The sequence below is a fragment of the Carcharhinus amblyrhynchos genome, chromosome 6 (assembly GCF_965287045.1).
Source record: "Carcharhinus amblyrhynchos chromosome 6, sCarAmb.v2.hapA, whole genome shotgun sequence".
In the NCBI taxonomy this organism is placed as follows: Eukaryota; Metazoa; Chordata; class Chondrichthyes; order Carcharhiniformes; family Carcharhinidae; genus Carcharhinus; species Carcharhinus amblyrhynchos.
Window position 1 is genome coordinate 62,943,551 of NC_137329.1, and position 27,048 is coordinate 62,970,598.

The following is a 27,048-nucleotide window of genomic DNA, read 5'->3' on the forward strand; positions in this document are numbered from 1 at the left end:
TGGTCCATCCAGCCTTTTTTGTTCAACAACTTTTCTCTAGTGGTTTAATACACTGCAGTGGAACAAGTGATTTTATAGGACTTCAGAGGACAGTTAACAGTCAACCACACCACCAGTGGTCTGGAGTCACGTGTAGACAGGGACAGTTCATTAGTGAACCAGATAGGTTTTTATGGCAATTCAGTAATTTCATAATTATTACTAAAAAGATTAACATTGTATTTGATATTTATTAATTTAAGTTCTTCTAGCTAACATGGTAGAATTTGAATGGCATGATGGCACAATGATTAGCACTGATGCCTCATAGTGCCAGGGACGCAGATTAATTTAAGCAGATGCAATTCCAGCCTTGGGTGACTGTCTGTGTGGAATTTGGATGTTCTCTCTGTGTCTGCATGTGTTTCCTTTCAGTTTCCTCCCACATGGTCATGCAAAATTGCCCCTTAGTGTCAGGGAAACCTGCAAGGTAAATATGTGGGATTATGGGGATAGGGTGGGATTGTTGTTGGTTCAGGCTGGATGGGCTGAATGGCCTCCTTCTGCACTATAGGATTCTATAATTTTATGAATCTATCTCTAGTGCATTAGCCTGGGCCCCTGGATTACTAGTCCAGTAACATTAGCACTATGTTATTGATCGATCCCTGTAATATGGAGGCAAGTTGTGATATTTGTACAAGTAAAGGAAATAGAGCAAAAGGCATATTTCCCAAGATATAGGCCTCAATACTGCTGGGATCAAGGGACTCTGGTACATATTTCAGGAAGTCGTCTGCACATTTAAAGTACAACAATGTTTTCTATCAAATTGTGGACAGCACTCTAGGAACTTGCTGTAGCACTTCGCTATTGCATAAATAAGATAATTGTGCTGTCCAATGAAATGGCAAACAAAGGGCTTTTTAACTGTGTTGGTTTCACTTTACAGTTGGTTGCTATAATATGCTTAGTCAACCTTAATAAAATGCTAGTATGGCCTCAACTGGAGTCTTTGTGGCCAATTCTGGATACTGGATTTTAAAAAGAATGTGAAGCTTTTAGAGAGGGTGTGAAAAAGCTTTATAAGAATATTTCAAAAGATTTACAAGAATATTTCAAAGATGAGAGACTTAAACAAGTTGAAGGGCTGAATGGCCTCATTCTACTGCAACCTTTCAATGATACACCATAATTAGCCATCTAAATTTATATGCCTATCCCATACCCTTAGCAATAACCATATCTCCAAATTTTTACTCATTTTTTAATGTTTGATTTATGGTCATGTCGCATTTTTCTCAACCTCATCAACTTGTTCCTCACTTGATCCAAATGGTGCATTTTGTTTTTTTTCAAAAAATCAGTTTCTTTGATTAAATCTACAATTTTGAACAAACAAACATATTTCTTTATTTTGAGTAATGATATAATTCATGATGTGGTTCAAGGATGAATCCACTAAATCTTTCAAGCAGTTTCTGCAGAGCAAAATAGTTGAATGGTGCATTGAAAACCAACCCCTCAACATGTTAAACAGATGCCGATAATTATGGTGGTTGACTTTTGGAATGTAAATGAATACCTGTAGGATTATTGGCGGCCTATTTGGTAAATCAATTATACAATCAACCTGAGTACAACGTCCACAACATTGTCCTTCCACCTCCTCATATTTAAAGCCCTGTGGAGAAACAAAACATTAACTATTACTCTCATTTTGCCAGCTAGAATGGAATCATTAAATGTTTGTGGATTGTAAGCTTACCAGTGGACAATGAGTATCACACTTTGTGGTCGTACACTCAATAGTTTTGTGCTTGGTTGATGGATCAGTTTGATTAGTACATATGCAATTCTTACATAGGCCCTGAGGAATAGTCATTCCTGGCTGTAAAGAAAGGTAATACTTCAAATGAAACACATTTTAAAATCTTGTGGTTTTCTTTTGATATAATGAAATGGATTGGAGTGATTCTAAGGTTTAGTTTCACCTGATTCTTTATAGTTTGCACAAAATCTACTTGTGCATTATTTTAGACAGATATTAACGCATTTCTTTCAACTAAATTCTAGTTTTAATTGTCATCTCTTGCATTTTAAATTAATATTGCAATGGAAAGAGAAGTGCACCATTCCAGTTTTAGAATGTTTACATTATGCTGTACTATTCTGTCTTTAAAGTGAGTTTGAGCACCAGCGATTCTTGAAGTCAAAATTTTGAAAACTAAGACAGAAGCATGAAAACAATATATTGAAGAAAATGAGGAATAGGTACAAAATGACAAGTTGTATCTCAAAATGTCACAATGGTCTTTACCTTATATTCAGTATCATTGTACACACACACTGGCTTTGGCTCTGGAAAATGGAAGATTACGTCAGTAATGTAATAGTTAAGGTACAGCCTGTATACACGATGTTAAAATTGTTATGGTGACAACAGTAAACCGTTACCTCAGATTAAAGAGAAATCATGACTCACCACATGTATAATCTGGACAACACTTGTCTTCATGAGTAGTGAGCACTGGTTTATATCCAGGTTTGCAATCAAATTTCACAGAGGGACAATGGGTCCTATTACATTCTGAGTGAACAAAATTTGGCACTGGTTAAAAAGCTTGAAGTCATTCCTTCATCTCAGTACTTCTGATCTGAGGCAATGTTAATGAGAGAGGTTTTATTCATACTGAACAAACGTAGTTTCTATTGCTGCTGCAAGTCAATTAATCATTTGTAGCATTTCAATTGTGTTACTTGAGCAGCTCAGAAGAATTAAAAGAGTATGATGTGATTACTTTTTTTGTAAGGCTTTTCTTTTACTCCATAATAGAAGAAATAATACATGATCCTAAGCACAGCTAATAGCAGGAAAAAAACTATGATATTTCTCTCTAACACACTTTGGTCTAAATGTAATGATGGTTTCGGATTTCTGTTGACATTCTGTTTAAAAGCATGTCCCCTTACATGGTGTCTCAGTTTTTTTTCCCGGAAGAAGCAGCCATAAATTAGACTTTAGAAAACATCAGAAAGACTTACAATTAACTGTATATGATGTTTGAGTGGAATTGCGGTACAGAAAAGATGCTTCAATGAAAATCCAAAGGAAGTGTTATAAACCAGTCATTATGACATCCTTCATTTTGCATTTTGCAGAATACTTTGTTGATAAATAGTATACGAGAGACCTTAGTGTCAAAATTCCAGGTACACAATTGATCATTGTATGTGGTGTACTGACTAATACCATAATTTTGCTTCAGTATTGATCACCAGAACTTCTATTTGAATGATTTAAGATGGACAAGACAGTATAATTCGAACCCACCATATCACAGTTACAGTGGGAAGATGGTGTATAGGATCTTGGGAGGAATATAATCCATGAGGTGCCCTGAATGGTATTCAGCAAGAGGGGGAATCCAAAAATAGCAACACAATCACGCTGCGTTCCACTGAGAGGAGGATATTGAACTACTGGAAACAGCAGCTATGTCAAAGAAGACAACTAGAAAATCTGTCAATTTCATGTGATTTTGATTGCAGAAATTCAAAGTAGGGGAAGTCTTTGAGACAATAATCAAAGTAATCAAACTTAATGCCTCAACAGTTCATAGCATTCTGGAATGGTTACTGCAAAGAAGGAGGTCATTTAGTCTGTTGTGTTCATGCCAGCTCTCTACAAGACCGATTCAGCTCATCCTACTGCCCACCCTGTAGCCCTGTAGCTTTTTTTTAATCTCTTCAGATGCTTGTCCGGCTCCCTGTTGAAAGTCCTGATTGCAACTGCTTACAACATAGAACATAGAGAACATAGAAAAACTACAGTACAAACAGGCCCTTCGGCCCACAAGTTGCGCCGATTATATCCCTACCTACTAGGCTTACCTATAACCCTCAACCCTATTAAGTCCCATGCACTCATCCAGAAGTCTCTTAAAAGACCTAATCGAATTTGCCTCCACCACCACCAACGGCAGCCAATTCCACTCACCCATCATCCTCTGAGTGAAAAACTTACCCTGATATCTCCTCTGTACCTACTCCCCAGCACCTTAAACCCGTATCCTCTCACAGCGACCATTTCAGCCCTGGGAAAAAGCCTCTGAGAATCCACCCGATCTATACCTCTCAACATCTTATACACCTCTATCAGGTCACCTCTCATCCTTTGTTTCTCCAAGGAGAAACGACCTAGCTCCCTCAACCTTGGGGTCAATGGGTGCTATTCGGATTGGCGGATGGTGACTATTGGAGTGCCCCAGGGGTCGATGCTGGGGCCTCAGCTTTTTACCATTTATATAGATGATCTGGAGGAGGGAACCGAGTGTAGAGTGTCGAAATTTGCTGATGACACCAAGATTGGGGGAACGGCAAATTGTGCGGAGGGTGTGGAGAGTCTACAGAAGGATCTAGATAGGCTGGGTGAATGGGCCAGGAAATGGCAAATGGAATTTAATGTTGGCAAGTGTGAGGTGGTCCACTTTGGTAGGAAGAATGGTAGGAAGGATTATTACTTACGGGGCGAAAAACTGCAGCAGGCGACGGTGCAGAGGGACCTCGGGGTCCTTGTGCATGAGTCGCAAAAACCCAGCTTGCAGGTGCAGCAGGTGGTCAGGAAGGCGAATGGGATGCTGGCCTTCATAGCGAGGGGGATTGAATATAAAAGTAGGGAGGTCTTGCTGCAGCTGTATAGGGCATTGGTGAGGCCGCAGCTGGAGTACTGTGTGCAGTTTTGGGCGCCGCACCTGCGCAAAGATATTTTGGCCTTGGAGGGAGTGCAGAGGAGGTTTACTAGGCTGATACCGGAGTTGAGGGGGTTGAGCTATGAGGAGAGGCTGAATAAACTGGGCTTGTACTCGTTAGAGTTTAGAAGAATGAGGGGAGATCTCATTGAGACGTATAAGATGATGAATGGGATGGATAGGATAGAGGTGGAAAGACTCTTCCCGCTCAAAAAAGACAGTAGGACTAGGGGGCACAGCCTCAAGATAAATGGGGGGCGGTTTAGAACGGAGTTGAGGAGGAACTTCTTCACTCAAAGGGTGGTGAATCTCTGGAATTCTCTGCCCGTTGAAGTGGTGGAGGCTGCCTCGCTAAATATTTTTAAGACGCGGGTTGATGGGTTTTTGATAGGAGAGGGGATTAAGGATTATGGGGAGAGGACGGGAAAGTGGAACTGAGCAGCGACAGATCAGCCATGATCTTATTGAATGGCGGGGCAGGCTCGAAGGGCTGGATGGCCTACTCCTGCTCCTATTTCTTATGTTCTTATGTTCAATCCAGGCAACAGCCTTGTAAATCTCCTCTGCACCCTTTCAATAGCTTCCACATCCCTCCTGTAATGAGGCGACCAGAACTGAGCACAGTACTCCAAGTGGGGTCTGACTAGAGTCTTATAAAGCTGCAGCATTATCTCCCTACTTCTAAACTCAATCCGTCGATTGATGAAGGCCAGTACACCATACGCCTTCTTAACCACATCCTCTACTTGCGAGGATAACTTAAGACTCCTGTGGACCCAGACCCTAAGGTCCTTCTGATCCTCTACACTGTTAAGAGTCTTACCCTTGATATTATACTCCTTCATCCCGTTTCACCTGCCAAAATGGACCACTATACATTTACCTGGGTTGAAGTCCATCTGCCACTTCTCTGTCCAGTCTTGCAACCTATCTATGTCGCGCTGCAATCTCTGACATCCCTCCAAATTATCCACAACACCACCAACCTTTGTGTCATCAGCAAACTTAACAACCCATCCCTCCACTTCCTCAACCAGGTCATTTATGAAAATTACAAACAGCAAGGGTCCCAGAACAGATCCCTGGGGCGCTCCACTGGTGACCGACCTCCACGCAGAAAAAGACCATCTACAACCACTCTCTGCCTTCTGCGGGCAAGCCAGTTCTGGATCCATAAGGCAACAACCCCTTGGATCCCATGCCCTCTCACTTTCTCAAGAAGTCTTGCATGGGGGCCTTATTGAACACTTTGCTAAAGTCCATGTAAACCACATCTACCGCTCTTCCTTCATCAATGTGTTTACTCACATTTTCAAAGAACTCAACCAGGCTTGTAAGGAATGATCTGCCTATGACAAAGCCGTGCTGACTACTTTTGAGCATACTATACTTCTCTAAATGTTCATAAATCCTATCTCGCAGGATCTTCTCCATCAGTTTACCAACCACTGAGGTTAGACTAACCGGTCAGTAATTTCGGTCATCAGGACTCACCTGATGAAGGAACAGCACTCCAAAAGCTCGTGATTTAACCTGCTGTTTAACCTGGCATTGTGAGACTTCTTACTGTGCCTACCCAAGTCCAACACTGGCATCTCCACATCATGGCTACAACATGCTCTCAGGAAATACATTTCAGACCCGAACCAGTCACTGACTAAAAGAGGTTGTCTTCATGTTGCTGTTGCTGCTTTTGTCAATCATCTTAAATTAATGCCCGCCCATTCTAGATTCTTCCTCCAATTGAAACGGTTTCTTTCTATCTATTCTGTTAAGCTATCTCATGATTTAGAAATTGGAAATTTCCTCTTAACTTGCTCTTCTCTCAGGAGAACAACCTGTCTCTCCAATCTATTCATGTAAATGATGTCCCTAAACTCTGGAAGTATTCTTGTCAATCTTTTTTGGCACTGTTTCTAAAGCCTTCACTTCCTTCTGGAAATGCATTGTCCAGAATTGGATACAATGGGTGAGATGTACCTCATTGCATGTTTTGTGGCAATGGGAGACAGTCTGTTATTGACTGGTGGTGGGGTTTTCAGCTCCCGCTGATGTCCCCAGGGTTGTCTGTTGAATGTGCCACTCACTGGCCTTCTGGTCCTGCCAAGGGAAATGGCCAGAAAGTACCAGCCAATATTCCAACTAAGACCAAACCATAGTTTTATAAGAGTTCATTGTATCTGCCTTACTATTACTTCTATGATTCTACACATAAAACTCAGGATCCTATGTGCCTTTTTAATTACTTCATTCACTCAATCCCTCAGTCATGCCCCTCTGCCTCCATGCACTGATCCCCTTTTGACTTACTAAATAATTAAATATTGAATAAATTCTAATATAGACAGTAGACAGTCATGCTTCAATCTGGCATCTCACCTTGCTGTCTTTCTCAATATCACATTCCCATAAGAAGTAGACCATTTGGGCCATCAACTCTATGCTACTAGTTAATAAGATCAAGGTTTATTTGATTGTGACTTTAACTCTACTTTCCTCCCTGCCCTCCATAGCCTTTGACTCTTTTGTCGATCAAAAATCTGTCTAACCCAGCCATGAAAATATACAATGACACAGCCAACACTGTTCACTGGGAAGACTCATAACCTTTGGCCATAAGTAATTCTTCCTCATTCTCTGCCTTAAATGAGTCTTATTTTTAAGCTATGATCCTAGTTCTAGATTCCCCTCTTAGAGTTTACTTCCTCAGAATCTTTAATGTTTCAAAAAGATTGCCATTCATTCTTCTAAATTCTGAGGAATATGGATCCAACATGATCGATAGTTCCTCATAAGGCAATCCCCTCATCCTAGTAGTCAGCTTAGTGAACCTTCTCTAAAGAAGGCGTATGGAGTACTGGCCTTCATTAATCGAGGGATTGAGCTTAGGAGTCGGGAGGTAATGCTGCAACTTTATAAGACCCTTGTCAGGCCCCACTTGGAGTACTGTGCGCAGTTCTGGTCGCCTCACTATAGGAAGGACGTGGAAGCTATTGAAAGGGTGCAGAGGAGATTTACAAGGATGTTGCCTGGATTGGGAGGCATGCCTTATGAAGATAGGTTGAGGGAGCTGGGACTCTTCTCCCTGGAGAGACGAAGGTTGAGAGGTGGCCTAATAGAGGTTTATAAGATGTTGAGAGGAATAGATAGGGTGGATTCTCAAAGGCTATTTCCCCGGGCTGAAATGGTCGCTACGAGAGGACACAGATTTAAGGTGCAGGGAAGCAAGTACAGAGGAGATGTTAGGGGTAAGTTTTTCACTCAGAGGGTGGTGAGTGAATGGAATCGGCTGCCGTTGGTGGTGGTGGAGGCGAACTCGCTGGGGTCTTTTAAAAGACTTCTGGATGAGTATATGGGATCTAATGGGATTGGGAGTTATAGATAAGTCTATGGCTTAGTAGGTATAGAAGTGATCGGCACAACTAGTGGGCCGAAGGGCCTGTTTGTGTTGTAGTGTTCTATGTTAATTCTAAATTGCTTTCAGTGGAAGCTACGATGATTGCATTTTTTTTTTATCCAAGGCCTTTTGGACATATTAATAAAAAATTTTGTATTAAAATATGCCGGATGTGCTTATTGACGCCAGATGACCTCAAAACTGATGGAATATGTGAGGTTGTGTAACCTTGACAATCAACAGAATCATAGAATCACTATAGTGCAAAGATGTCCATATGGCCCATTGAGTCTGCACTCAGCACAATCCCACCCAGGCTCTATTTCTGTAACCCCACATATTTACCCTGCTACTCCCTGCAGTTGACGATAGTGGCGAGAGAGCCCAGCAGCAGAACCTGTCGGTCCATGTGGCTCGTCCCTGCAGGAATCAGTGTCTTTGACAAGCTGAGGGGCAGAGCTAGAGATTGTGAAGTGAGGGAGAAGACAATCAGGACCAAGCCAAGGCTTTTGAATGGCAGTGTGGCAGGTTCCTAGCACAGCTTGAAGCCCCTGAGGATAGCTGTGGAGGCAGGACAAGGCATTGGGACCTAGTCAGACTGACTGGCAGCACTCTTTAGTCTGAGAAGTTTCATACAGAGAGAGGCGAGCAGAATTGCAGTGAAGCTGAGAAACAGGCCAAATGGGTAGGTGGGTGCTGCGTTGAGGTGCTGAGGTTCTGACTAGGATAGAGATCTAGAGCATCAGTGGTGAATATCCTCGGTAAATAGCTGTTGCTGGGAGTTATGTTTTCCCTTGATAGTTTATACAGTTTTGATTATAGTGGAATAAAGAAACCTTTCATGCAGTCCTTGTGCTTAAATCGCATGTTATAAATGCAAGCATGTAAGGTGACCAAAACTGTATACAGTTCTTTAGCTGCGGTCTCAGCAATGTGCTAGTTGTAGCAAGATTTCCCTACTTTTAAACTTTCACCATCCCCTTTGTCACAAAGGTTAACATTCCGTTTGCTGTCCCAATTTTCTGTGTACCTGCATAGTGACTTTGTCATACTGTGCATACTGTTCAAAACTGATAGCCCCAGCAGGAAGACAAAGAGTGGTCCCTCCCTCAGATCTCTCTATTGAAAAGTGGTTTTCTTGGCTGTCAAAGTTAACGAGTTCAATGAGAAATCTGTAGTAATGATATGGGACTATGATGATTACATTGTTTGCTTTATCTGAGCCCTTTTGGGCATATTGAGAAAAAATCTTGTATTAAAAGATGCAGGGTGTGCTTATTGACGTCTGATGGCCTTAGAACTGTTGGTGTATGTGAGGTTGTGTAACCTTAACAAACAATAAAATCATAGAATCACTGCAGTGCAAAGGTGGCCATGTGGCCCATCGAGTCTGTACTGAGCACAATCCCACCCAGGTCCTATTCCCATAATCCCACATATTTACACTGCTAATCCCCTGACACTAGGGCCAATTTAGCATGGCGAATCAACCTAACCCGCACATCTTTGGATTGTGGGAGGAAACCGAAGTGCCCGGAGGAAACCCATGCATACACGGGGAGAATGTGCAAACACAGACAGTGACCCGAGGCGGGAATTGAACCCGGGTCCCTGCAGCAGTGCTAACCACTGTGCCACCGTGTCATCACCTGGTTGTTTTATATGGTACTTCAACAATTGTCCTGATGAACATCCAAGCATGTCTGTGTATTGCTGGAACTTAACCTTTTATGAATTTAATTTAACTTTTATCAAAGTAATTACATAAATAGACAAAACCGCAAACAGGCAGAAGTATTGAATATATTTGGGTACTGGCATATCTCATCCTGCAACTGCACAGTGAAATATTTATATGAAGCATAATGTATAATATGTCTCACTTACGGCAAATGATTTCGGTACAGCAAGGTTGACTTTGATTTCTTTGAACTACTGGCACAAATCCTTCTTGGTTGCATTTTACTGGTGACAATGGTGGGCATTGGTGAGGCTTACAGACAATGCTTAATGTTGCATTATTGCAGAAACAGTCCAGACAATTGCTTTGCCATTTTTCACCAATCTGTCATAAACACAAAAACACTTGTCAGGAGATCTTTATTGAGGGTTAAAACTGAAATGAATGTGAAGTGTGCTGACAACTATTATCTGTTCATCTAAAGAACTTACTTGTCTTGGTTTCCCATCAGGTCCAATACACTCTAGTAGATTAAAACAAATCATAAATTATGTTTCATAAACTGATGCAGCAGTAAAACAGAGTAAAATCTAAATAATCAATAGAGAGGAAGAAAACAAAGCCTATTCAGAGTAGCGAATGAGAATAAGCGATTACCAAACAAGAAACAGAACAGACTTCAAGAAGTGGTCAGCCAGTAGCAAACAAGGATATTATACAAAAAAAACCTGCATGATTGAAATGTATTGAAATATTGTTTCGAGTTGTTTCCATGAAATTTATTCTATCTTTGTATATTACACAATCCCCAACGTGTGTAATTTTGTCTGCAGTTCTCAGATGCAAATGTCTCCCCAAGTAGCAAACAAGTTAGAGATACGCGCAGCCTGCTGGTGAACAATGCAGTTTTCGTGGCAAGATTCAATCCCTGGAACTTGGCAGTGACCTGACTATACGCTGTAAAAATTGTAACTGAGAAATATGCTTACCACAGATGTCCACACAAGTGTCTAATGGTGCATAAAGGAACTTCCCAGCCGGACAGAAACAGCCCTCAGTATGACCAGTCCTGTCATTCAGGGTATTTTTGTCAGTATACCTAATTATTAAAGAGAGTATCAGTTATATACAGTAAAAGAGGTGAGGGCACAAAAAGAGCGAATGAAGAAGAGAGAAAGAACTTTGCAATTGTTGTCATTGAGAATTGTTTGAAAATATGTACAACAAACCTTGAGCTACAAGTAGGCTGTGCCTTTGACTCACATGGTTTATATTCCATTGTTGCAGGGCAGTGATATTCTGTGAGTGTTAAATTCAAGAAGATAATTTGAGAACTGGTGTAACAAACCTAATCCTATAAAAACATTTACTGCTTGAGATAATGATTGACATATTGCTTACTCATCAATGTTTGAAAATATCCAGATTCTATGAAGATGGATGAATTACTTACGGCATGTTCCATTGGTATGTTCTCGCCAGTTGACACAGATATCTCCTTTGGATTGGCATATTTTAGAATACGTTTCTAAACTGGAACATGTTACTGTTTTATTCCTGTTGTGGCATCCATCATGTACACATGCTTCATAATATGGCTTTGGAAGAACTATGTCATGACATTTTGAAAAGGCACTGAAGAAACAAAGATTATTTTACAGATTTGTAAAGTTGAGTTGAGCTGTTCCACTTCCAGTTCATTTGACAGTGTAAGTATATTTGTTGGTCTAAAGTATCATTGGATGGGCTTGTTGGGTCGGTCCCACAGCAACTCCACGGTGGGGACCCCGGTGTCAGGATGGGGCGGCCATGCAGAATGCCATAATCATTCTGCTGGCAGCCAATGGCAATCCACCACCAGAAAGCATGCCAGGAGGGAGCCAGGAAATTCCAAACATCAGAGATGAACTTTCATAATGCAAATGCTCACATGCCTGAAGCAGGCAAACTCTCCAGTAGGCAACGGCTCACGGTGGCAGCAGCAAGAGCACTGGTTAAAATGGCACAGTAAATTATGCAAAAACCACTTTCAGGTTGCTTACTGTCATGTTTAAACCAGGTACAGTACTGAATGTCAGTCCCATACACTTAAATATCACATTTAAAACCCACAGTATAAAGGCACTAAAAATTCACCTTATACCCAAGCTTACAGTTGATACCACATACGCAATGAAAGCACATACCATGCACATACGTGAATCCTGCCATGTGCATACAGACAACACACACACTAACACATGGACAGTCCACACTGACACACAGACAGTCCACACCATACACTGACAGTCCAAACTAACACATTGACAGTCCACACTAACACACGGACAGTCCACACTGACACACAAACAGTCCACACTAACACACAGACAATCCACACCAACACACAGGCAGTTCACATTAACACTTGGACAATCCACATTGACACACGGACAGTCCACACCAACACACGGACAGTTCACGCTAACACACGGACAGTCCACACTGACACATGGACAATTCACATTAACACACCAATATTCCACACTGACACACAGACAGCCCACTCTAACTGTCCACACTAACAAACTGAATGTTCACATTGACACACAGACAGTTCACACTAGCACATTGACAGTCCATACCAACACACTGACAGTCCACACTAAGATGTGGAGATGCCGGTGTTGGACTGGGGTAAGCACAATAAGAAGTCTCACAACACCAGGTTAAAGTCCAACAGGTTTATTTGGTAGCACAAATCACAAGCTTTCAGAGCACTGCCCCTTCATTGGGTGAGTGGGAGTTGTGTTCACAAACTTTACAAAAAAAGATCGGAATGCGAGTCTTTACAGGTAATCAAATCTTAAAGGTACAGACAATGTGAGTGGAGAGAGGGTTAAGCACAGGTTAAAGAGATGTGTATTGTCTCCAGACAGGACAGTTAGTGAGATTTTGTAAGCCTAGACAAGTTGTGGGGGTTACAGATAGTGTGACATGAACACACCTGTAAAGAGTTGCATTCTAACCATTATTTTGTAAAGTGAATTTGTGTCTATATATGCCCTGTTTATGAACACAACTCGCACTCACCCGATGAAGGGGCAGCGCTCCGAAAGCTTGTGGCTTGTGCTACCAAATAAACCTGTTGGACTTTAACCTGGTGTTGTGAGATTTCTTACAATCTACACTAACACAGGGACTGTGCAGTCTGACACACAGGCAGTCCACACTAACACACTGACAGTCCACTCTGACACACTGACAGTTCACACCGACACATGGACAGTCCACACTAACACAGGGACAGTGCACACTGACACACGGACAGTCCACACTAACTCAGGGACAGTGAACACTGACACACGGACAGTCCACACTAACACACTGACAGTCCACACTGACACATAGACAGTCCACACTGACACATAGACAGTCCACACTGACACACGGACAGTCCACACTGACACACAGACAGTCCACACTGACACACGGACAGATCATTCTGACACACTGGCAGTCCACACTAACACACAGACAGTCCACACTGACACACTGACAGTTCACACTGACACATGGACAGTCCACACTAACACACTGACAGTCCACACTGACACACGGACAGTCCACACTGACACACAGACAACCCACACTGACACACGGACAGATCATACTGACACACTGGCAGTCCACACTAACACATGGACAGTCCACACTGACACACTGATGGTTCACACTGACACATGGACAGTCCACACTAACACAGGCACAGTGCACACTGACACACTGACAGTTGACACTGACACATGGACAATCCACGCTAACACAGGGACAGTGCACACTGACACACGGACAGTCCACACTGACACACAGACAACCCACACTGACACACCAACAGATCATACTGACACACTGGCAGTCCACACTAACACACGGACAGTCCACACTGACACACAGACAGCCCTCGCTGACACATGGACAACCACACTGACACACAGACAGACCACACTAACACACTGAATGTTCACACTAACACAGAGACAGTCTACACTAACATGCTGACAGTCCACACCAACACACGGACAGTTCACACTGACACACTGACAGTCCACATCGACAATCCACACGAACACAGTAACAGTCCACACTAACCGTCCACACTACACACTGAATGTTCACACTGACACACTGACAGTCCACACTGACACACGGACAGTCCACACTGACAGTCCACATTAAGACAGTAACAATCCACACTAACACACTAACAGTCCACATTGACAGTCCATGGTAACACAGTGACATTCCTGCTAAACAAACATACTGACACATTGATTAATTCCTATATGCAAAAGTTTCAGATTTTCACACTGAGGTATAACATACGGGCCTAAAATGAGCTTGCAAATATCTGATGCTGCACATGGTGTGGTTGGCACAGTTGTCATGATGGTTGTTGTTTCCATGTGTGGGAGAGTTGAATGATGCATTGGTGGTTGAGTTGTGGTTGAGATCTCTGTATCGCAGTGTGGTTTATTCTCATCTTTAGTATGCCATTTAGGTGCTGCGTGAGAGCAGGAAGACACTACGGTTCCATCAGGCAAAGTACAGTCATCTTTCTTGTTGTTTGTACAGGTACCTAGGGAATTGGAAATTTGTAACATTATACTTGAAGTTCATCACTAAAATCACAAGATAGATATGGATAGACAAGGTTATTCAATGCACTTTGATCCATCCATCTAGACTGATCATAAAGTTACTCTATTGTACCATCAAATTGATTCTCAAATGGATTCTTAAAAGGAACCATGATCATCTCTCCACCACTCTATCTGGAGATTTCTTCTGAGTGCCATAGACGGAGTGCAGTGAACCCAGGGATGACAGGGATTTTGTATACGGAGAGATTGGGTCTATTTGGTCTCTGTTCACTGCCGTTTAGAAGAATGGAAGAGGATTTCATTGAAAAGTATAAAATTCTGACATGGCTGGACAGATTAGATGCAGGGATGTTATTTTCTCTGGCTGGGGTTGGGGAGGGGGGCAGGGGGCTGGTCTCGAATAAGGGGTTACAGTCTCAGGATATAAGATAAGACATTTAGAACTGAGATTAGGAGAAATTTCTTCAGTCTGAGGGGGTAAACGTGGAATTTTCTACCACAGAATGCTGTGGCAGCCCAGTTACTGAGTGTATTTAAGAAATAAGTAGATACATTTCTAGACATTATGAATGGGGAGAAGGGGGTGGGGTGATGGAGATAGAGCATCAGCCATGATCACACTGCATTGTGGAGCTGGCTCAGTGGGAAAAATGGCCTAATCCTGCTCATATTTTCTATGTTTCTATGTTTATGTGAATAATTTACAGATTGGTCTTAAATGTTCCTCTCTTTAGTGTAAACCTATTCTAGTTACAATGTTTAGAACAACACTCTGGATGATTTGTTACACATCTATGTAACCATAACTTTCACAATGAAAATAGGAAATTAGAAAAATGAAATCAACAAAGGTTAAAGAAATTTATTGTACTGACTTTCAGCAGATCATCTACAATTTGTATTGCCTTAGGTAAATGCCTCTATTTATTTATCTCCTGAAGGAAAGGATTGACCACAGTAGAAACTACCATAAAAAATCTCCATTAGCTTTAAAGAAAATTAAATCCATGGGTGTCAATGTATGATGTGACCTCTAGTCAGAGGCAGTATTTTATAATTTGAAAATTAAGAGTAAAAATGATAATTGAAATGTTACATACCACACTGTCCTTCAACATTTTTCCCAAAGATCTTGTAGGGAATGTCTATTGTAAAGTCCATGCCATTAAAAGTAATGGTAGAATTAATGGCCACAATTTCAGCCTTTACTGTGATCCCTGAGGAACTGATCCTTATCCCGTCATGGTAATAAGGTGGTATAACCTCCTGTCCATTGACCAGTGCCTGTATAATTAGAGGTAAAATTCTTCAGTCAACTACGATCTTATTCCTGTCATGCCTCTACTTTCTAAACTCGGGGAAACAGCTGTTAACTTTGTCATCATTTTAAAAAGAATCTTTATTCATGAAATTATTATGAACATTTTGAAAATATCAGTATGGATTAAAATTAGTAATCTGACACAGATACTCAATGTTATTAATAAATTATAGACATTATTCAATTTTGCTAGTTACTGGACAGTACAGTGGTGTCCAAGTTTAGAGTTCAGCAGTAATGGATATATGTTTAATACAAATATCTCCATTACTTAATATAAGTCTAAAGCTTACAATTTTAACAAGTTTTGATGTTCAGATGAAACTGTAACACTGTGTCTCAATCAGGATTGTACCTGAACAACTTAACTTCCTCTGCTTCCAAGCAGTAATGCGGTAGATTTATAGTTACCTAGGTTTACAGATAATAATGTACAGAACGTAAGGAATATCTTTGCTGCTCAAAAACCTGAAAAATAGTTTTGTCCAGCTACACATCTGATTAATATTAATTTCACTGGTGTAAAGCAAGAGAAAAGGGATGAAATTTAAAATACTGCTGGAATTTTCCCATCCCGCTCACCACAGGCAAAGGCCTGTTAACCTTGGGCGAGATTTTCTGATCTTGGGGTGAGCGCGACCAGAATATCAAACCCAGTGGATCTCTCTATCCTTTATGTTGCACTTGGATTTCTGGGCAGATTATCTTAGGTAGAGGAATATATTTGCAACAGGTGCAAACATCAAAACTCTAAAGAAATAACGGCTGGAATTTTCCAGCCATTCATGCCAGAATTCACACTGGATTCTCTGGTCCCATTGCAGTGAATGGAGATTTGGAAAATTCTGGCCAACATTCAAAACAATTTGCTGCTCATTTTTTCCAGGGATCTCTGCTTGGCAGAAGCTCCAAAGGAGGTTAACCCACAGAAAATGGGTCTTATACTTTGCACACTCCACTCAGGTCTGAGCATCTGAGCAGAAGTGAGGCTGTAAACTGAGTGAGACTGACCAATAAGTTTATCTTTCCCTGAGTAAAAAACATTCCTGGCTGACCAAAAACATTCTCATAGCTGTTTCTGGATAGCAGCTGTGAAGTCCTGCAGTTAGCAGCTAATGCCAATGATAAGAGCCTTTTTTTGCATTTTTTTTTACCCATGTCCAGCCACAAGTTCCCACTAAAGAATGGCTTTACAGTGATGGAGCTTCAGGCCTATTCAGGTTAGGTGAGACAATGTGCAGTTCTTATGCACTGTACCTAACTTGTACACAGGGAGGAAAATGAATCCCTTAAAGTTTAGTTTGCATACAATCTAGAACGTACTATTTACTTCTTTTGTGTTTTGTGTCCAAGTTTACTTTTTAGCTTTTTGAATAAACTTTGGTTCTTCTTTAGAACTGGTCATTTGACTCAGAATGTTAACTTCGTTTCTCTCTGAACAGTTGCTGTCAGATCTGCTGAGTATTTTCCACATTTTCTGTTTTTATTTCAGATTTCCACCATCTGCAATATTTTGCTTTTAATTCTTAGCTGTCGTCTCTTGACCTCATGGTTCAGTACTCTGCATGGTTCTTGCAGTCCTCTGGTAGCTGGCTAAAGCAATGTTTCTCATATCTAAGATTGGTAAATAATAAAGTGCTTTCTATAATGGAATCTCACAGCCAAACACTGCTTTAGCAATGGTCCAGAGAACAATATGTTAGAGACCCCATTGCCAGCTGAAATCCAATAGTGATACCTGCTGGACAGGAGGACTTGGTACATGTGAAAATGCAAATACTTTAAATCGCTAGGGGAGCTGTCTAATTGTTTCGCCATAAATGGGAGTGCAGCAGTCCATACCTTGGTTTTTACCATTTTGTTGACAGTCATCCGAATCAGTGTTACTACTGAAGATTTGTAAAATATTTTGATGGCTTTGGGGCATGATTGTTCTTTCGCAACATCACAGATATCATCATCTATGATAATTTTGAATCCATGGATTATTTCCTTTATCTGCTTCACCAGAACATAAGTGCAGTTTCCTTGGAATGTGTAATTAGTTCCATCAAATGTGAGGTAGTGATCGCCTCCCCATCCAGTGCAGACACCTGGAATTTCAAAGTCACATTCTGAGTTTCTGGGGAAATGCTTAATTTAAGTTAAGCCAGATGTAAATTCTTAATAAAGAAACAAGTTATGCATCAGTCATGTTTTTCCTCAGAGAGGGAAACAGTCTTACTTGGACCCATGTATAAACTCAGTCATAGACCAACCCAGGCTAATGGAGGGAAGTATCCTCTTTGTATTTGCCTGTTCAGTGAGTTGTGAAAGGATCTGGACAGCAACAATCTACTTCCCAACTGGCTTGATTGCGTTCCTTAAGTTGGCAATACAGTAGCAGAATCAGCTTGGCTCTGGTGGTTGCACCCATGCCTCAGAATAGGAAACCCTTGGATTGAAGGCCCACTCTACACTTTAGAAAACAGTTAACAGTATGGCAAACATTATCCCAACATAATCCCAAGGCACTTCACAGGAGCATTGTAAAACAAAGTATGACATCAAGCCTCTGTGAGGTTAACATTTCAATGTATCAATGAGGAAATGCCAGATTGTCAGAGGTGGTACTTTTAAGATGAGATACTAAACTGACATTAGAATGAGACCCAATCTATCTGTTTAAGTTTATTTATTAGTGTCACAGGCAGGCTTACATTGACACTACAGTGAAGTTACTGTGCAAATCCCCTAGCTGCCATACTCTGGCACCTGTTCAGGTACACTGAGGGAGAATTTAGCATGGCCAATGCTCCAAATAGCATGCCTTTCAGACTTGGGAGGAAACAGAAGCACCCGGAGGAAACCCATGCAGACTCAAGGAGAACATACATAAGAACATAAGAAATAGGAGCAGGAGTAGGCCAACTAGCCCTTCGAGCCTGCCCCGCCATTCAATAAGATCGTGGCTGATCTGTCGCTGCTCAGTTCCACATTCCCGCCCTCTCCCCATAACCCTTAATCCCCTCTCTTATCAAAAACCCATCAACCCGCGTCTTAAAAATATTTAGCGAGGTAGCCTCCACCACTTCAACGGGCAGAGAATTCCAGAGATTCACCACCCTTTGAGTGAAGAAGTTCCTCCTCAACTCCGTTCTAAACCGCCCCCCCCCTTTATCTTGAGGCTATGCCCCCTAGTCCTACCATCCTTTCTGAGCGGGAAGAGTCTCTCTACCTCTATCCTATCCATCCCATTCATCATCTTATACGTCTCAATGAGATCTCCCCTCATTCTTCTAAACTCTAACGAGTACAAGCCTAATTTATTCAGCCTCTCCTCATAGCTCAACCCCCTCAACTCCGGCATCAGCCTAGTAAACCTCCTCTGCACTCCCTCCAAGGCCAAACTCCATACAGACAGTGACCCAAGCTGGGAATCAAATCCAGGTCTCTGACGCTGTGACGCAGCAGTGCCAACCACTAGGCCACTGTGCCACCTGTCCGTTTGGCATAAAGGATCCTGAAGGGTGGTCCTGTAAATTTGAGTCTTCAAGCAAAACCACTAAAATATATTAACTGGCGATTTAACACATTTTCAGTTTGTAGAGATCTTTCTTTGTGCAAATTAATTGCCATATTTGTTTACTACTTACATCAAACATGATTTTACTTAAAAAATCAATTTGCTGGCTGTGATGTGTTTTGTGAGAAACTAAAATTGTGGGATGAAAGCATCCATCCTCATTGGTGGCTGGGATTCTCGGGTGCCACTGAAAGTGAACACAGTTTTGTCTGCAATGCCAAATTCTCCGTTCCACTTGCAGCAGGGCAGGCATGGAATAGATCAGAGAAGTCTACCCCATATAAATTCAAATTCTTTTTTCCTTTGTCACTCACAGACACAATGAGATAGAGTCTACACTAAATGAGAAAGTGTGAAATTAATGCAGTAGGAAGAGGGCTTCTAAGATTGCAGTTCAAGAATAATCAAGCAAGGTAGGGACTGCATTACCCTGCAAAGGTTTCCTAATTTGTGCTATCTTTTGGTTTTTCTAGCTGTGCTCTGAGAAAACAACCTTCAGCAACTGCTGCTTTGGTGTCAGGAAATGAAGCATGAAAGCAGGTAGTATTGCTGTCTCTCTCAGGCATTCATGTAGCTAACACTTGCCATTTGTCTCAACTCTTCTTTCAGTCAGGGAATTAAAGGGCTTGTTTATTTAATTGCTTTTCAGCAGAAGGAACATATGATACAAACATTATATCAAATGTTGGTCTTTCAATTTTGGATTAGTGAAAGAACTTTTGAGACAAGATTTAGAAGTGGGCAGGTGAGAAAATAATGGCCAGTGTACATGATTTTCATCACCAATCCCACTGCTGGTAAGTTTGATCAGGGTGGATGCCTCTGAGAACTCATCCATCCATTAATAAATCCAATTAAGATCATTGCAGTTCTCTGAAAGCTCACTGACAGCTCTGCTCAAATTGGGTCAGAGATAGACTGTATGCATGGAGGTGGATACACAGAGGGAAGACCCAACAAATTTGATAGGTGCACAAAGGGAGAAATGGTGAGTTGGCCATTGCCACACAGATGCGATCAGGTCTGTGCAAGTTGTGAGAAGAGTGATCATTAAGCACTTGGTCACCCAGGGGCCATACGAGGTGTGGGCAAAATTTCCAGACACAATTGGGAGCAACATCCTCTGTAGGAGAGCAGAGACCCGGGCATGAGGACGGCAGAAGGGAAGGAAAGGTGCAGAACGCACTGGAGTCCTCACTTTCAATATAGGCTGCACCACTGAAGGTGGAGTTACCTGGATATCTTGAAGAACTAGTGCTGCATGAGACTGCAAATATCCAGGCAGATACTCACTGAGATTCCTGCCCCATGGCAGAGGATCTCACTCTTCACAGAACTGCTCATCACGCCCAGCTAATGAGTCACTATGGCTTTGAATATCTTCTCCTCTGGCTCTCTCCAAGGAGCAACAACAGACCTTGGTGGCCCCTTGCAAAAGGCTGCAAACCCAGTGGCACAGTGGTTAGCTCTGCTGTCTCACAGCGCCAGGGAACTGGATTTGATTCCCAGCTTGGGTCACTGTCTGTGTGGAGTTTGCACATTTTCCCTGTATCTGTGTGGGTTTCCTCTGGGTGCTCCAGTTTCCTCCCACAATTAGAAAGACGTGCTGGTTAGTGCATTGGCCATGCCAAATTCTCCCTCAGTGTACTGAATAGGCACCAGAGTGTGGCTACTTGGGTATTTTCACAGTAAGTTCATTGCAGTGTTAATGTAAGCCTACTTGTGACACTAATAAATAAACTTCAAAACATTGCATCTCCAAGGTCACTGATTTTATATTTGTGAGAGCTGGACAGTGTTTTCAATTCCAGACAGAAGGGGCTTTACTAGCAGTTCTAGTCACCTTCCCAGGAGCAAAGTGACATCAATTACATCCATGTTGTCATCAAGGCACTGACTAACCAGCCAGTGAGATTCATCAACAGTAAGACATTCCCTCAACATTCCACTGAGGTTCTACTACAGGAGTTCCTGCATGTGTACACTGGCTTTGGTTGCAATTCCAATAACTCCTTCATTCTCTGGTACTTGAGGCTGCTGCAGTTTTTCTAATAAGTTTATGAATGTCCACCTTTAGTTTGTTGCCCACACCCTTTGTATTGACTCTCCCCTACCAAAATTTGATATCATCCACAAATTTAGTGTTTTGATTCCAAAGTCCAAATCATTTATATGAACTATGAATAGCTATGGATATAGCACTGATCTTTGTGGAATACTACTTCCCACCTCTGCCACTCTGAATAACTACCCTTTACACTCACTCTCTACTTTCTGCCTTCAAGCAGCTAGCAATTCAGTTACTTGTCCTCTGACTCAACATCCTCTGACCTTATTCATTAGTTCAATATGGAGTACCTTATCAAAAGTCTTCTGAAAATCAGGTTCAATTACATCTATTGTCTTCTCTCTATTATCTCCTCAAAACGATGCAATCAGGTTGGGGGTGATTCTCCCAGAAGTGTTAAATTGGCAGGAAAACTGGTCTAGATCACAGCTTTTTTTTAGTGCAGCTTCAGATCTGGACCTCCCCAGTCTGTGCAATGCAGAGGTCTCAATTGCAAGTCTCATTAAAAATCTTGGGGGCAGGTGGGGGGGAAACATGTGCAGTGGCCCCAATCTGTCAGTCTCCCTGTTTGTTGGTCAGCTCAATTGCTAGCCAGTCTGGGATCCCCTTCACTACCCCACATGGCCCAATAGCGGCCTCCAAAACAATTCCCTGGCCAGGCCTAACCCCCCCTTTTCCACCCTGGAGTGCCCCGATGTCCAGCCCAACACCACCCCCGCCCCCCCCACCACCACCCCCACCAGCAGAGGCAATCCCCCTACCCCTCTCACCCTGGCAGACTCCTTCCCCACCCTGTTGACCCCCCAGCCGGAAGGCAGATCCCACCCCACCCCCTACAGAGTGGCAGCAGGACATCCCTACTCTCACCAATCGCTCCTAGGCCCCGCCCACAATAGGCTCCATCCCCTTGGCACTGTTCAATGCCCACTAGGCAGTGCCTCCTGAGCACGGGCACTTCCCCCTTAGGCACTGCCAGGGGTACAGGCTGGCACTGCCAGGTTTCCCATGCCCAAGGGGCACCACCCCCCTCCCAGGTCCCCGATTGTCTCCGCTTCACTCCGGTGGGGTTTCTCACTAGTTCCCTTAACATGGGGAGCTAGTCTGAACCCTGCTGGCCGGATAATCACATTTAATCTATATTTAAAATATATTAAAAAAGATTCAAATGACTTACCTTTCTTTCCACCGGTTTCCAGCACGGTCTCGATTGCAACTGTTCGCCGGTTCTGGGAAATGCGCATGCATTAGGAACGCATGCGTGAATCCCGTGGAATGGCCAACACATGATTCTTCCAACCGGACCCGCCAGAAAATTTACAGGTCTCAATGGGAGAATCGCTCCTGTTTCTTCAGTGGGAATTCACACTCTAATCTCCCATAGTCCATGCAATTGTGAATAAAGCTCGGGGGTGGGACATATCTGGCCTCTGCACATGCACAGCGGCTCTAATCGGTCAGCCTACAGTTTGCTGGTCAGCCCAGGACCTCCACAGTGCTGCCTCTCCAGCCTCCCCTCAGCCCGATTGTGGCCCCCACGAGGATTTGTGAGCCAGCCCCTGACCCACCTCTCATCCAGGAGTGCTCTGATCTCCAGCATCCCCCCTCCTCTCCAGTAGTGATGATACTCCCCAACTTACCCCCATGCAGCAGACCCCCCCCCCCCCACCTCATGGGAGGCGGGAGGCTGACATCCAAACACCCCCCCCCACCCCCACTCCAGCTGTCCCAATTGCTGGCATCTCTCCAGCCCTGAACAATCCCAAGGCAGAGTGGCATCCCTAAGCTCTGCCCTCAGACCACAGCCTGTTGGCTCCATCCCCTTCGCACTGCTTGATGCCCAGTGGGTAGTGCCAAGGTGCCCTCTGGGCATGGGCACTTTGTCACTTAGCCAGTGCCAGGGGGACAGGCTGGCACTGCCCAGGTCCCTATGCCCAAGGGGCACAACCCCCCTGCCACCCAGCCCCTGGGGAGCCACGATTGCCTCCTCATTCCAGCAGGGTGTCCCACTAGTTCCTCGAAAGTGGGGATCTACTCTAAATCTTGCTAGAGTGAAATTGTACAGATCGGGTGGGAGATGCTATCGGGCCTGGAGACTTCAGTCCTGGGCCCAATAATGATATTTAAATAATGTTAATATAAGATTAAAATTATTTACCTACTGGTCCCTCCAGTTTCCAGTGTGGTCCCGACCATGCTGGATATCCAGCTCTTGGAGATGCTTGTGCGTCAGGGATGCATGCGTAATCCCACAAACCATCCAAACGTTGTTCTCCCGGCCTGACGCACTAGAAAAGTAGTGCGTTGGGATGGGAGAATTGCCCCCATTATCTTTCCTACCAGTGATATAAAGCTGATTGGTCTCTATATTTGGGGGTGGGAGGAGGTGATGGCCTAGTGGTATTAGCGCTAGACTATTAATCCAGTAACTCACCTAATGTTCTGGGGACCCGCCACAGTAGATGGTGGAATATGAATTCAATAAAATATATCCGAAATTAAGAATCTACTGACAACCATGAAACCATTGTCGATTGTTGGAAAAACCCATCTGGTTCACTAATGTCCTTTAGGGAAGGAAATCTGCCGTCCTTATCTGGTCTGGCCTACATGTGACACCAGACCCACAGCAATGTGGTTGACTTTTAAATGTTCTCATGCAACTAGGGATGGGCAATAAATGTTGGCCAACCAAAGAAGCCCAGGTCCCATAAATATGAAAAATATATATCACTGGACATGTTATGTTCTCTTTCTCATAAATATTAAGTAATATTGATATTAATATTGCAGAATATGCAATTTCTGCTGTGGAATAGTGAATCACATGTTACTGCTACAATATCCTTCATCTCTGTACCTTTTGCATCACTATTTAATTTTGGCAGTGCAATTCTTCCAATACTCACAGTCACACTCATACTGATAGCAACAGCCAGATTGGTCATAGACTTTTTTGGGTTGCAGTCCATTTTCACAGGTAATTGAAGTAACAGGTGGACATTTCAGTGGTATTACAGACACAGTGTTGTTCCCTGTACAGATTCCCATTGTACAATTGTCAAGTTTCCAAGTTTCATTCACCTGTGGTTTGCGGAAACAAAAGGCAAATATGATTTTCGTAACATACAATTTATTGAATTCCTGTGACTGAAGACAGACAGAAGCCCAGGATATGGATTTCAATGTGCCCTTTAGACCAGATCTTTGCAACGGGGGCTGTTCTGATCTTCCATCTACCCCACTCCACCAAGGGGAATTCCCGGGAGATTCCTCTGTGGAGTTCACATTAGTTCCTTCGGTTCCTTTTGAGGAATATAGGGTCAAATCCCTTAAGTAAATGTTGACACCTTGATATGAACCCACATTTGGACAGTGCCGTCACTTCCTTTTAAGCCCCTTGACTGATTGTCCTAACTACTTTACACACCTACCGCTCATCCAGGACATCAGTCCTTACTCCACCATGGAACCATAGAATCCCTATAGTGCAGCAGGGGGCCATTTGGTCCAACAGATCTGCACCGAATCTCTGAAAGCACATATGACCCAGGACCACCCCCCCGCCCTGTCCCACAACCCCATACATTCACCATGGCCAATCCTCCTAATCTGCACAGTGACCCAAGGCAGGAAATGAACCTGGGTCCCATCCTCTCCCCTCATTTCTGATTGACCCTTACTACCCCAAGCCTCCATGCAAGCTGCCATTCTCCTGCCAGACCACTGGTCTCAGACATAACCTGAAGATATAACCTCATTAAAAAAGATTGTCTGCTGATGAATATTCATGCAATGCAAACGTGCCACAAGTCGGAACATGCCAAGGATAGCATGAGGCTGCAGACATGTGGCTGACTTCATCTCTGCACCTCAATGAAAATGTTGGGAAATTGAAATTTCCATCTAACTCAGTCACTCCACACACCACATTTCCCTCCCTTGCCTTCTCTTAAAACTCCCCCTAAAATAATACTGCCCAATCACTGACTCGAATAGCAATCCAATTATTCCCAATATTTTCCCACAACAAATTCATTAAGGTATAGTAGTATAGATTACTGAGAAGTCATTATGACTGGCATGTCCATTACTTACAGTTTTTGGAGGGTGCAGAGCTGGGCAACCTGCTGGTGGTGGTGCTGCTGTTGCTGTGGATGTCTGGTTGATTAGTGGAGCGAAAGTGGTGCTTCTACATGGTTCCATGTATTTCACAATTTTACAGTCTTTAGAACAGAATGCATAATAACACCAGCCTGCTTTGTCTGTGGAATTGTATATTATCTGTCCTGGAAACAAATACAAATGGAGATCTTCAGCTATAAGTTTTGAATGGATACAATGGTTAGACCGCATTTGGAGTACTGCATCCAGTTCTGGTCACCTCACCACCGGAAGGATGTGGAGACCCTGGAGAGAGTGCAGAGGAGGTTTACCAGGATGCTGTCTAGGGTATGGAAGGACTGGGTTATGAGGAAAGATTGGGTAAACTGGGGCTCTTTTCCTTAGAAAGATAGAGATTACGGGGGGATCTGATAGAGGTATATAAAATAATGAAGGGTATAGATAGAGTAAACAGTGGCAGGCTTTTTCCTAGGTTGGAGACAAATATCACAAGGGGCCATGGGCTTAAGGTGAGGGGGGAGAGGTATAATTTGGATGCTAGAGGGAGGTTTTTCACACAGAGGGTTGTGGGGGTATGGAATGAACTGCCAAGTAAGGTGGTGGAGGCAGGCACGCTGGACTTGTTTAAGGTTTAATTAGATAGACACATGAGCGAAACAGGGGTGGAGGGTTATAGGATACTGGTTTAAATAAGGATCAGAGCCTCGGGACGTTCCTGGAAATCAACTGTTACATGTGTTGATGTTTTTCCTCTTTTACTCCACAGGTGCGTCGGTCCACCTTGTTGTCTAACGAGGGGCATGCACACGGTGGGTCGTGCATGGGCTGCTCTTGGATGTTTTGAGAGTAGCCTAGTACTTCGCGTTGTTTGTGTATGCTTAAAACTGGACCAGCAGATGGGCACCACGACAGCTCAGTGACTATCACTGTTTGCTGTGCAGATACATGGATTTGGGCCAGTGTCTGTGGGAGTTTGCGCATTCTCCCTGTGGTTGCGTGGGTTTCCTCCGGGTGCTCCAGTTTCCTCCCACACACCAAAGATGTGCTCTTAGGCTGATTGGTGTAACAAATTGTCCCTAAATTATTCTCCCCTTAATCTGGTTTCCAATGGGGGTACCATAAGCATAGACATGAGTCAAGTGTGGAGGAGGAAAAACACATTGTTAAGATGGCGGCGTGGGCTCATTGGGCTGACGGGCCTGTTTCCCGTGCTGTGTTGTTCTTTGTTCTTTGTTATTAGTTCACTGTCAAATCTTGCATTTTACAATTGGAACATGGATCCAATGTTGTAGATCTGCACTAGGAGTTTCACACACAGAGAGGATCCCCACCATCCAAGACAGAAATGTTACAGGCAAGTCTGCCCCCACTCTGACACCTTTTCTGAAAGCCATTCAATGGTTAGTAAGTTGTTAAAGTAACTTGGGCGAGACTTCTGCCCCCATCTCGGAAGGAAGACCTGCCTCATGAACTGCTGGTCAATCAGAGTGGTGGCCAATGCTGGGACTACATCAAGTCCCC

At 43.1% G+C, this 27,048-nt stretch overlaps 1 protein-coding gene across 1 annotated transcript in view; it reads right to left on the reverse strand.

Annotated features, from left to right (window-relative positions):
* Positions 1 to 25,608, reverse strand: part of LOC145344345 (intestinal mucin-like protein) — a 35,232-nt gene extending 9,624 nt beyond the window's left edge. Inside the window, exons 1-14 of the mRNA XM_080191473.1 lie at positions 25,501 to 25,608; positions 24,312 to 24,486; positions 17,615 to 17,865; positions 15,552 to 15,735; positions 14,174 to 14,426; positions 11,262 to 11,443; positions 11,038 to 11,107; positions 10,798 to 10,907; positions 10,300 to 10,331; positions 10,015 to 10,192; positions 2,465 to 2,569; positions 2,300 to 2,340; positions 1,748 to 1,870; positions 1,565 to 1,663 (exon numbers count right to left, since the gene is read on the reverse strand). Of these exons, the coding sequence (XP_080047599.1) occupies positions 1,565 to 1,663; positions 1,748 to 1,870; positions 2,300 to 2,340; positions 2,465 to 2,569; positions 10,015 to 10,192; positions 10,300 to 10,331; positions 10,798 to 10,907; positions 11,038 to 11,107; positions 11,262 to 11,443; positions 14,174 to 14,426; positions 15,552 to 15,735; positions 17,615 to 17,865; positions 24,312 to 24,486; positions 25,501 to 25,608 (1,911 nt within the window). The remainder of the gene's footprint in view (positions 1 to 1,564; positions 1,664 to 1,747; positions 1,871 to 2,299; positions 2,341 to 2,464; positions 2,570 to 10,014; positions 10,193 to 10,299; positions 10,332 to 10,797; positions 10,908 to 11,037; positions 11,108 to 11,261; positions 11,444 to 14,173; positions 14,427 to 15,551; positions 15,736 to 17,614; positions 17,866 to 24,311; positions 24,487 to 25,500) is intronic.
* Between the last annotated feature and the right edge of the window lie 1,440 nt (positions 25,609 to 27,048).